Source organism: Astatotilapia calliptera, chromosome 22 (genome assembly GCF_964374335.1).
Source record: "Astatotilapia calliptera chromosome 22, fAstCal68.1, whole genome shotgun sequence".
Classification (NCBI taxonomy): Eukaryota; Metazoa; Chordata; class Actinopteri; order Cichliformes; family Cichlidae; genus Astatotilapia; species Astatotilapia calliptera.
In genome coordinates, this window is record NC_137442.1 from 14,496,638 (window position 1) to 14,509,701 (window position 13,064).

The 13,064-nt window shown below is 38.9% G+C and overlaps 1 protein-coding gene across 7 annotated transcripts in view; it reads right to left on the reverse strand.

The window, feature by feature from the left end:
• akap9 (A kinase (PRKA) anchor protein 9) overlaps nt 1-13,064 on the reverse strand; it is a 67,047-nt gene that overhangs the window by 49,272 nt on the left and 4,711 nt on the right. For 4 of the 7 annotated variants that reach the window (XM_080296122.1, XM_026157288.2, XM_026157291.2 and 1 more), the window contains exons 1-5: nt 8,287-8,416; nt 7,748-8,020; nt 2,726-2,770; nt 2,065-2,127; nt 223-372 (exon numbers count right to left, since the gene is read on the reverse strand). In XM_080296122.1, the coding sequence (XP_080152248.1) occupies nt 223-372; nt 2,065-2,127; nt 2,726-2,770; nt 7,748-8,020; nt 8,287-8,385 (630 nt within the window). In that variant the 5' untranslated portion in view covers nt 8,386-8,416. Of the gene's footprint in view, nt 1-222; nt 373-2,064; nt 2,128-2,725; nt 2,771-7,747; nt 8,021-8,286; nt 8,417-13,064 lie in introns of those variants that run through there. The other 3 variants (XM_026157289.2, XM_026157290.2, XM_080296123.1) reach the window with 3 other exon arrangements.

Below are 13,064 nucleotides of genomic sequence, written 5' to 3' on the forward strand. Positions count from 1 at the left end.
AAGAGAAAGAGAACACCTAAACCCTGTGTAATGAGGGAAAGAGGAAGACGACAGTGGAGATTCATGGATGTAGTGAAGGAGGGCATGCAGAGGGTTGGTGTGACAGAAAAGGATGCTGGGGATCAGGTGAGATGGAGGCAGACCATCCACTGTGGCGACCCCTAAAGGAAGCAGGGAGGAGAAGAAGCAGCAGAAGAACAGCGTTGTGCTAAAAATCCTTACCTGCTGCATGCCTTCTGCACCAAACGCAGACCTGATTTCGTCAAGCTCTCGACTCAGCTCCTCCACTGCCCGCGTCTTGGCCTCTAGCGCATCCTCCAAATCCTGCCTCGTACCACCTTTTGTCACCTGTTGCAGGGACTCCTCCTCCTCCTGAGCAGGAAAATACCATGAAGAACCAATATGGCATTCACAGGAATAGACGATAAGGTTTTAGAACAAGCTTAGCAGTTAGTCGCCACCAAATAGCAACAGCTTTCAAGTTAGATGAGATAAGCAACATGAAAGCAAATGCACAAAATATAATGCATATTTATTACCTATTGAGGTTTCAAAGCATTGTTATTCAAAACGACACAGCCTTGAAACTTACTGTAAATGATACGTTTTACTGAATCGTAGAAAGGCTCAGAATTCGAATTAGATTAGGAGTTAATGAGGCCTTTAATGAGGCGGGTATGAATATTTATAAGTTTCTGCTGAGACCCATGTTTTTACGATTCTGCCTATAAGGTTCATTTTTCCATCAGCTCCCTTACTGACCAATTACTGATCTACTTTCTGTGTTAAAAGAATGAGAACTGAGCGCCGGTTTAGCTCACAGGTTGAGCAGGTGAGCATCTTACTCTGTGCTAAACTTAGCAGCTTGGGTTCAACTTTGACCTGCAACCTTCTGCTGTGTGCCCCCTCCCACTCCGTCTCTCCACTTCACTGTACTAATAAAGGCAAAAAAATAGTAATTAAAAAAGGCTTCAATGTAACCATTATCGATTATTATTATTTTCATCGATGAACAGCAGAAAAGGGCTTGCATGTAACCAGATCATCTGTCTCCATCTCACCCCATCCCTACTATCCCCCTCTATCACACGGACCCTCAACACGTTCTTCACTACATCCATGAATCTGTGGTCTTCCTCTTTCCCACTCCCAAATGCAATCTTCTGGTATGGAGAAGGTTCATCCCACAATAACTGTGATAGCTAAATGCTTTGATCTAAATCTGATTTTTTTCCTCCCCTCCTTCAATTTCTTTGTCTGCCATATTTCAAAAGGCTGGATAACAAACCTCAGTCGTCAAACTCTTCAGATTTATTAACAATCACAAGAGGGACAGATCACGTCACTGTAATTAAACTTTTTTTTTTGCTGAAAGAAAAAGTTTTCCAATCTTTTCTTTCATCAGTGAATACACAAAAGATACTCTTATTAAGTTTAGTTGAAGGTTTTCTATTCGGGAAGAAGATTAGATTTTTCTTTAATGATTCTGTTTTATGTAAAAGGGTTGTAGCAAAGAAGAAAAAAAGACTTCTGTCAACATTTAATCCCATAGTTTGTCTTTGATTTGGTCTTTCGTTTATCCTCAGTATTCTCCTGTAAGTCTTTTTGCACTTGAAACCACATTTCTGGTTTTGCTGTTTCACTGTCTCAGCTGTATTGATCAGCAGCTCTCCAGTTTCTGTCTCAGTTCGAACATCACCTCGGTGACTTAAAAGAAAACGGCGCTTTGTGTAACACCTTCTGTGCTCTAATCTTCCACCGTATCTCAACTTCAAAGAATTCACGCCTAAGCTATGTCACAAACCTCTGTTCAGTCGGAAACATGTGAATCTTTTGGGCTTTCAAATTTGTCATTTATAACAGTAATGATTTCTTTTTCTTTTCCACATCTCCCTTTTCAAATACTTCACATACATACAGGTACGGCACATAACAAGTGTGGTTAGTGGGTTATAGGAAATATTACAGGAGATTAAAATATTTAGCAAACAGAGTCAGGTCCAGCAGCGAGTGTTAGCAAGGCCAAAGCAGAGCTGAAAGAACTGCTCGATCAGATTACTGTACCCAGATAAAATCCTTTGAAGACATCATTTGGTGCTCTGTGATCTCATCAAGGCATCCATTTACCTGTTAATTCACAAGGCTATCCGTCAAACATTAAGATCGGGGAAATGCAACAGAGGAGCTCATAATTTTAGAGTTTAATCTCTCCAAAATAGCCTAAAGCATTTATTTAAAAGCATTAACTAAAGTCACATTTGAATTATACCCTAATTTGCTTTTTTTCTCCATCTAGTCAAACATAAAATCATCTTACAGACTCAGTCAACAGAGGCTGTTAATGATTTAAAATGTAGTGTTATTAAGCAACAAAAACCAAAACAAAAAAAATACAGATTTCAGTTATTGTCCAAGAAAGTGTGCAGCAGCTGGCAAGGACACAGTATGAGAGGAGAAGCGATTTATCCACAAAGAATATTTCCTGAACTATTAAGTGGCTAAGAGGAACAAAGAGAACATCGCACTCTGTCTTATGATTTACAGTTTCCATTTTCACTGGAAACCCAAATAATATCCAAGAGACTCCAAGAAAATGATCAAATAAAATGACAAAATGTGGAACTGTAGCTAAGGGAGTTAATTAAAACACAAGTGATCCTACATACATGCTACAGGTGTGACATTTCTGTGAAAAAGTGAGGATTTATATTACAAGAAGTCTCACCTCTGAGGAATAATCCTCTGCAGTGGTGGAAACTTCACTCTCTGGCTGCAACACAAAAAATGAATAAAACCAACACATTAGCCACATAAAACAAACGATTTCAATCACAACCATTCACTTCACTTTTTTTAAATCATTTTAATTCTTGCAAATGTTGTCCTGACATGAAAAACAGTTACATTAGTTACTGCAATTCCTGAAACTTTATTACTTTGTTTAGAATTCCAAAATGTTCAGCATTAGAATGAGTGTCTGCCATATCTCCTATTTCTGTATGCACTCTGCATTCAAGCATGGGGCTGGGGTACTTGTGTTAGAGCTCTTTTCTCACTCCTGCAGTTTAATGAGCACTAGGGGTGGGGGAAAAAATCGATACTGTGTAGTATCGTGATATTCTGTTTGCTAATAATGTATCGATACAGGGACAGCAGAAATCGATATTTTGTTACAAAAAAAGTTTTTGTGGACTGGAACTCTGACTTCAGAGCATGTTGATCCTTTTTCTGAGCAAGAATCCTGACATTCCTTCACTGTCCAAATGTGTTTAACTTGTTTTTTGGCAGCAATAAACATGACAGTTTACTTCTTTTAATTTAAGACATGTTTTATTTTAATTAAGTTTAAAACTTTTTTATTTAATGTAAAATTATATTTTGTTTTAATTTACTTTCAAATTCTTCAGTTGCTGAATGGGCTGCATAGTTATCATAAATTGCATAGTTCAGAATAGCTATAATTGTACCAGATGGTTGCATTCAGTTAAGTTGGACTAGTATGTAATACAAACCGTTCAGTTTGTCAACAATAAAACTGACTGAAATGAGAGAAAGACTGAGTGTGAGACTTTGATCTTAGATAAAATGAATATTGATAAAGTTTACCTTTATGTACAGAATCTGAATATCGCAAAATATTTTTAAAAATTGCAATAATATCGTATCGCGCGTTAAGTATCGTGATAATATCGTATCGTGGGATATATGGTGATTCCCACCTCTAATGAGCACCATTATTAAAATCTCTTCGTGGGTTCATTCCTGGGTCATAAATTCAAACTGTACTAGGGCAGAGCAGAAGAAGAACTTGAACAACACCTCAGCTGTGTTTAGGGTAACGTGCACTCTTCATTTTGTGAGGAACAGAGTGGTCTACAACTTTTCAGAGACATGAAAATTACTTTCATTTTTATTTTATGAAAAGATTAGAACGTGACAGTAAAGAGGAAGTTAAAGCCAACACAGGAACAGCAGCTCCTACCATCGACTCTCTGCAGGCATCTGTGGGAACGACATGCTAACACAAGCCTCCTCAGCCAGAGTGAGATTAAAGCTGAGAGTATGTCAGACCCAACTGAGTAACCGGAGCTTGATTTTCAAAGCAGTGATGAGCAGTCAGGCTTGTTTCAATCTAACCTCGTTTCTACCCATACATGCTTCTACAGCGGAATCACTGCAGCTCTAACATTTTTCTGTATAATACTTTTAAACACTAAAAGGAAAAAACGAAGAAAAAAAAATCAGGAAAGGGATCTGTGCAATAGCTTAAAGTTTTTATTGTTAACAAGTAATTTTGTTACTGTGCATCTAAGGCCATGCTGTGAATTAATGCCAAAGTAATGTATTAGTAGTGTAAGATCGTTGGTGAAGTCCTGTTCTGAATACTTGTGCACACCTGTAATGCGTGAGGGATCGCCTCCACTGTGTCATTTCAAACTTGCAAACTGAATTTCTTATTGGGAAAGAGAACCAAGTCTCATGGACCCAAATCTGGAAATTGAAGATTGCATTGTTTTACCCAAAAATGCCTGCAATTTCAATTCAGTGTGAGTAGGGACACACTGGCAACCTGCTGTTTGGCATTTTTAACATCTGGCATTAAATGTTTTCCCTCAGAAGCCTCAGGATATTACAACGGAAGCCTTCACTGACCCTGGGGGGCCCGTTCACAATAACTCTATGCTTCTTCTTTTCTGTCTCATCTTTCCCCTCAGCCCCAAACCTGTTGCAGCAGATGGCCCTGCCCCTCCCCAAGCCTGATTCTGCTGCACGTCTCTTCCTGTTGAAATGGATCTCCCTTTCTCATTATTGCCAAGTGCTGCTCATAGGGGACTTTTCTCTAATAGCATAGAATATTTGTGCCTTCTAGGATAAAGCGCTTTCTGAACTGATGCCATAAAAATGAAACTGAATAGAAAATTGAAGTGCAGGAAAAACAACAAGCCAATGTTTATGTTCCAGCCCTAAGTCACCATCCTCTTGGACACTGCGTATTTGCCTACAGAACCAAGCGCAGCTATTATCACTTCAGGTTAGTTTGTCACTTAATTAGAGGTTTGTGCAATTTACTTTGTTGAAATGGTCCATGTGCAAGAAAGAGGTCAGAACAAGGCACAGAGTCCTGGAAGTGGTGTCAAGGTGCACAAGCGGACAACACTGAAGGAAAGATCAACCTCATTTAAATCAGTTTTTTAGTTTTTTGTGTGTGGACTCATTAAACTACCCCCTCGCATTCAAATCGATTGAAATTCCACACACAGACATGATTAATATCACAGTTCTTTTGCTGCATGACAGTTTCCACTGATGCAAAGAGTATTATGCAAAGGTCTAAGAGGCACCAATTAGTCAACCCACTCATATTTGGGTTTAAAACTCTTTGAGATGCTTGACAGCGGAAAACACTGATGCTGTTGTGTTTCCAGGCAACCCTTCCTTTCCACCACAAGCCCCATGAGCAGTTAGTCTGGGATAAGGGAAAAAAAATGTGAGACAGAATTTAAAAAAAGAAAAAGAAAAAACAAACAACCAAACCATTTTACTTTAAGCGACTCAATAATTTATCATCAAAAATAAAAAATAAAAATCCCACAATCCCCTCAGTATCATTCAGTGTCTTAAAATTCATGTTTCATTTGTTGTTGATGTGTAGCAGCCCCCGTCCAGGCAGGAGTTAATTAGTTTATCTGGGTCTTTTGTAATGGAGACAGATATTTGTTGCTCCAAGGTAAAGAAATGTGGATGAAACACGGAGGCATTCAGCCAACCTTAAGGTCTGCTGAAAAGTGCTGCAAGGCCACAGGAACTGGTCGCACAGACCGTCACATCTCAATCTGTTTAAAAGGCAATTGTCTGTTTCCATGGCAACCCTGTATTTTGTGGGCATGTGCTGCATGAAATGTGCAGAGGGTTCAGGGAAAGAGTGGCTGTTAAAAGAAACTGAGAGGGCTCGAATGAAAAAGAAAAAAAAAAACGTTTAAGAACCCTCAGGTCCACATATTTTAAAAAACTGCTTTAGATTGAGTTTCTACCGAACGGTGGATGAATATTTATTTTTCAGGAGTGTTGAGACTCGATTTTAATAAAATATAGGAATTCAGTGCAGAATGAAAGGTTATGTAAGCTTGTAAGGTTTACACCCAAAGAAAATCAGGCTTGGAAGTGTGCAAAAATATTTTATTTATTTGAATATGAAATTAACTATTTAGAAAGCATGGCATGCTTGATGAAATTATCTGTCAGTAACCTAAGTAACTACGATATCGTAAGAATGTCAGACACCGTCAAAAACAGCTTTAAAACAGCACTAACACTGAAGACGAACTGTAGTCATGCTCATACTGTGTATATTTCATTAAAAAATAAAATAATGGAAGCAATTTATCATCTACTTCCAGTTTTTAGTAAATATATTGATATTGACGTACACACGCAGTTAATCGCCAGAAAACTGATTTAAATGTGGCACAGTTGTTGGCGCCAGACAGGCTCGTCTGAGAATTTCAGAAAAACCACACTGGGCATCACTCCCATCAGCTGAGAACAGGAAACTGAGGCTAAAATTGCTGCGAAATTTAGATTGTAGGGTCAGAATTTCACGTAAACAACAAGAAAGCATGGATCCAGTTCAGGTGGTATAATGGTGTGAGGGATCTTATCTTGTATCTCAACACCAAATGACCATCATGACCATCATCTACATGAGTATTCCTGCTGACTATGTCCATTCTTTTATGACTACAGTGTTCTTATATTAATTTAATATATGATTTTTAAAATGTTTAGAAATGTTTCAAATCCAAATCAGGTCAGAATATGTTACATATTAAGGACAATGCAAAGATTTTCAAGCTGGGCCTTTAGCTCTGAGTTGGAGTCACAACAGAGCTGTCAGCACAGCAAGCCAGTCAAATGGCTGGGGCTTCAAACAGCCAGGCAAACTGGTCGGACAAGAATAAAGTCAAAACTTGAAGCAGCTCAATATGAACTTTTGGGCAGATAGACCACCTAAGCATGGTGGATCCTTTAAGTTAGAGGTATATACTTGGTCATGGTCTTTGTTGAACGTCTCCATAATTAGATGCTTTGTAAGAACTAAAGAATCAGAATCAGTTCTGCCCAAAAAAATTTTTTTGTAACTGCATTTATTAACTTTTTTTTTTAATCCTGAAATTACGAAATCAGCGCCCTGTGCTCTGGTTGTCATGACAGCTAAGGAGGGCTCATTAGGCTCAAGGGAGCAACGACCATCTCCCCGCCCCCTCCCCACACAGAGCTTTCATCATTACACTGCCTTTTCTGTGAGCTCTTATAAGTGCTTGTTATGAATAAAAAATTAAAGCCATTAAATGGTCTTTAAAAATTTCAGGAGTGTCTGAGTGCAGGAGGCGCACAAGGAGTGTGCTTTCTGAGGAATAATAACGTGTTAAAAAAGAAAAAAAGACTATAGACGAACCGCTAATAGATTGTGCCAAAAAAATTGAATATTCCCCTGAAAGGCTTAATTTAGAGACTGTTTAGAAACTCTGATTATAAGTGTTGCTGGAGACACAGTTCAGGGCAACATTATCTATTCATTCCACTAAATCAGAGCTAAATCACAAGTTTGATATCTGAAAGGAAATTAATAGGTAACATTAGAATTGTACTCAGGATGTGGCAACTTAAAAATAATCAGAGTCCTCACTGAGATCTTATGAGCATATTTGCGTGACAGTTGAGAAATGGCAATAAAACTAGTATCTACCTCTATGTTGTACGTCTGGTCATGCCTGACAGTCTCTCCACTCCTGAGCGTCTTGGTGAAGGTAAACTCCGTGGTGTGTGGGTCTCTGTTTCTTTCTTGTGATCCATCTTGTCCTCCACCTGTGACCTCCTCTCCTCCCACAGACTGATTCAGTTCAACCTCCACCCTTCCCTGTGAATGCCCCTCCGAATCCTCGCCTGGCTTCTTTTTCTTCTTCTTTTTCTGTTTCTTCTGGGAGTCGGCGTGAGCTTTTCTCTGGCGGTACTCAGCCAACTGGGGGCATAGAAAAAGGAAAACGTTTAGTGTTAAACATAAAAACTTCTGCTTCAAGCTGGTCCTTGAAAATGAAAAAGAATTATCAAACAAAACAGCTATTTAAGTGTTGGTGTAATTCAGGTTTAAAAGTTGTAGCTTCCAGTCAGATCTTTGTTTATCTGACCCACATGTTCAAACATTACATCGTAAACCACCTGCCTCACCGTAGCTATTAGCACCTCTAACTCAATGCTTCTGAAAATTTAAATGATGTATGAACCTACTCTGAGCCGACACAGTTTAGTGAAACTCAAGCGAAACATTTGTTTGCCCCAAACGCGCGATCTTGTTTCTCTGAGTGAATCCTCCCTCCCCGTCTCCATATGACTCGGCACATGCCTCTTGCTGTGCCAGGTGCTAATCCCGACTGAAGGGATTTTTAAACTATGTCAATGATCACTGTGAACAACCAGCAACATGTTACGCTGTCTTCACAACTATTTCCATTTATTTATCTGAAACAAACTCACGGCCTCTGGGTTCCTGAAAAGTGACTTTAAATCCATTTCTAAATCAATATGAGTGCAAACGCCTATCGCCACATTGATCTGTTTAATAAGATGAAACATGTGTGCTAAATGTTCCTATCCTCTAATCTTTCTAAGCATCGTGCTGATCGGCCTCTCCTGGTCACTATCCTATCACTCCACAGAGAAACAAGAGCCATAAACTACAAACTTCTTTAATGTGTCTTATTTAAACAAAACATTTTGTAATGACTTAAAAAAATGTCAATAAAATACATAAATCAATTAATTCCCACATTTCAGAATCACATCTGCTATGAAATTTTTTAAACTGTAAAATACTTTGTGAACAATTTCTGTAACAAACCTACTAATTAAATAATCCAAGCAGATATTTTTGGGACAACAAAAAACAAAACAAAAACATGCTTGCACTACAACAACACTTAATGTTCGTACACAATCTTTATTTCTCACTTACAAATAAAAATATATTCTGCTTGATCATGTAAATATGATCCTAATTAAACAGCCTGAACAGTTGATACTGCTGAAATTTATTATGCAGGTGACGGCAAAAAAGTTGCAGAGTGAGCAAAGCAGGGGGTACACCAGCAGCAGTACACCACTGCTGACGTACAGACAGCCTGCTCACCTGAGAAATGCCCCTGCACCTTACAACAGATGTCACAGCTGTGAGCAACGTGCTCTTCCAGATGGTCAAAGTGACTTGGATTAAAAAAAAAAAAAGAAAAAGAAAAAAGCAGGGCTTCACTTTGAGTAATCAACACATGTTGACAGGTTACAATGAAGAAAATAATGAAATGTTAAAAATGACCTAGATTCTACATCAGCCTTACAAAGCAGGGCTACTCTGTGACTTATGTAATTATTTTGGTCATTATTGAAATCATGAGAATTACTCATAGACTTTGGGAAAATAGTAGATGTTTAAAATATTTAGAGGGAAAAGAAACTTTGATATCTTTGAAGTTTTAGTGAGTAAAGGAAAGACAAAACAAGAGAATTTAAATAAAAATTCCGTTAGTTGCATTGAAATATCACAGGTCACGGGTGAGAGACAGTGATCAATATCATCAAAATGACACCTGCAGTCATGATATTTCTCGAATATTTCTCAAATTATGTTGGCATTTATTCTTTGGGGGTCTTTTGTTTTACTTTTAGGACTTTTAGGAGAGGGTCAGTTAGGTCAATATTTGCAAATGTGGATCACAAATCTAAATCCACATAAAGTGACACTAAGGACTATTTTTTTTGCCACAGATGCTGATTAAACAGATGCAGATCCTGACTACAAATCCGGTTGATGTTTGTACTTCATAGCAAAATTGCAACAACTGTTACATAGTTATGAAAAGTTGATCTAAAAGCATTTTTCCATGCAAACATGGAGAGAACATGCAACTCCACACAGAAAGACTCTGGCCTGATGGTGGAATTGAACTCAAGACTTTCTTGCTGTGAGTGCTAACCACTGTGCCACCGTGCTGCTCCCACAGTTCAAAGGCATGCAGTTAGTGGGGTCTGGTGATTTCTAAATTGCCAATAGGTTTGAATGTGAGTAGAAATGGGTGCCTGTCTATCTGTGTTAGCCCTGCGACAGCTTGGCGACCTATCCAGGGTGTACCCCGCCTCTCGACCTATAGTAGGATAGTCTCCAGCTTCCCCACAACCCAGATAATGATAAGCAGAAGAGAACAGATGGATGGATGTATTAAAAAGTAGTAAAAAAGATGAAAGGTTAAACAGATAAATAGTAATAATTCTTATAAAAAGAAATGCTCCTTTCACAGAAGCCATGTGTGTAGATGTAGGATTAAAAGCAAACAAAGTTAATAACATAATATAACAAAGGGACATAAAATGTAAAATGTACTGAGGGTGTTCGTCCATTAGTCTCTCTGTAATCCTGCACGCAAGCGCATGTGCACGAATGGTGAAGCACACTTTAGAGTACAGTACAGTCGACCGCTCAGCCTTAGACCTGCATCAGCGGTTTTATGCACCCCACTCCTGTAGCAGCAGCTTAAAGTTGGCATGTAAGTGGGCACTTTGTGACTGCTCATTTGGTGATACTGCACAAAAGGTCAGAGGCTGACACAGAGCCGAGAGTGGGTGTTGTCTTCATGTTCCCCACCTACAATAAATAGCTTAAAAGCTCAAAGGGCTCATGATCTCTGCCTCTGCACCTCCACGCATGACCCACATCTTGTCCAAGCATACCCACAAGCTTTAAATACCAGAGGACACAGAATGAAATATGAATGAATGCCACTCATACAGTATGGAAGCTATCCTACTTCAGAGAAACAAGGTGATTTCTGCTGGCAGGTCTGCTGTACATGAGCACCATCACTCATGAGTCCAGGGAACCACCGGCCTTTCACTGAGCTCATAGCAAGCTGCCCTATTTGGCTGAGTAGAGCAGAGCAATGGCTGAGCATATGGAGTAGTGAAGCCTGTGTCGCTCTAATACCATCTGGGAAAGCAGAAATTACGTAGGTGTATCACCATCTGCTGTCAGAAAACATTTACACAGGCACGTTTGTTTTAATATATATCTGATAGTAAATAGTGGATAATGTCAGGTTCAGTTTTTTGTTTTCAAGGCGGCATTTTTAAAGCTATTCTTTGTTCTTGGACTACTTTAGTAAAGTAGCTTTGTATGATTTATCAATGATAAACACAGCATAATAAAGCTTAATTACCACCTTTTTGACAACTTCCACCAAAAGTGAAAAAGTCAAAGCTGGTTTAAAGTCCTGGATTGGGTCCGCTTTTACCTTCGGAACTGCTTTAACTCTTTACACACAGATTAAACAAGGTGTTCGAAACTTTTCTCAGAGATTTTAGTCCACATTGACATAATTTCATCACACCGTTTTTGCAGAATTTCAAACATTCAAAAGGTGCTTGAACAGATTCATATCTAGTGACTGTTGATACCAATTGAGTACAGTAAGGATTTGAGATTTGTGACATGGAAGATTCACTTTGACCATAAAGAGATGGACATGGTGACCAACAATACTCAGGAAGGCTGCCACATTTAAACATTGCTCAGTTGGTATTAAGAGGAGCAAACTGTGCCAAGGAAATATCCCCCACACTATTACAGCAACACCACCACACCAAGCAGCATGGATCCATGCTTTCATGTTGTTTATGCCAAATTCTGGTCCTGGCACATCACAGCAGAAACTGATACTAATAAAGTGGCTGCAGAGTGTATTTCTCAGGGATGCCTAGTAAAGTGGTACATCAGTATATAACTGAACAGCCTTGCAAAGTTCACAGCTGACAAATCCTAGTAACTGTTTAGCTTCTCTTAACTGACGCTGTATAAAAGTCATTGGTTTCTCAGACACTGAAAGCTCCAGCTCTATAATGACTGCACACAAATGTTTGACTTATTGTCACCAAGTGAAAAATTAGCTTAGTTAATGTGATGCTTACGTATGACTAATACAATAACAGTGTGTCAGACTTAAATACCTAAATGGATTTCTATGGTTTCAGGTCAGTCAGACACACAGCTAAAAGAATTCACAACATCCCTAAAAAAAAAACATCACTCCACTGTACCCCAGAGAGGAAGCTCACAGCTCCTCATGTCATGTGCCAATGAGAGAGCCAGCAGCACAGTGTGAGTCAACACTGTGCTACTTCAGGGTGTAAATCCTCTGCACACATTCGTAGCTACTGCTAAGCTGAATGCACACATTTGACTTCAGGTTGAAATAAAACCTAACAGTAACTGAACCACCTCTGCGTCACCTGGTTTATCACCCCTTATCCAGCTGGTGCTACATCTGTGAAACGTTAAAGGGGTTTTAAACACGGCAGTGCAATGGCCACAACACATGTAACACACAGGACATGACACAGGTTGAAAACTGTACTCCGGTCTCTTCCAGGACTGCTTTAAGCAATGTCCTTTCAGTGGTTTATCCTGTGACAACACGTGTACCTACTGTATTGTCAGTGAACAGTTTGCTAACCATGGTAACAAGAGCGAATCAAAGGCACAGTATGAGGCAATTCAATGCCAGCGGCCACATACACGCCTCCTCCTGCTCACTTTCAAAGGACTTAGCTTTTTTTCCCCTTTTGAAACACTGTTGGTCCAGAAATACAACAGAAAATAAAAAATGTGACAGTCTGTCAATTTAATTTGCAGGTATTATTTATCAGCTATGCATTATTTTAATAGCTCTACATGTCTTTACCTTTTAAAAACAAGAGTTAGGCCAGAAGGACTGAGGTATCCTTCAGCTCTTCTAACAAACACCCCAGAAACAGCTCAGTGCAGAAAGCAACACAGAAATGCTATAAGCAAACACCAAAACTCAAACAAGATAAATCAGAGACCAGTGGAGTGCACACGATTATTTTACCGGAAAAGCTGAAAAATAATAATCAAATCTTTCCACCCTGAACTGGTGCTTCTTCACTCTTTAAAAAAATACAAATAAAAAATAAATAAATAAATAAATAAAAGCATGGTATCA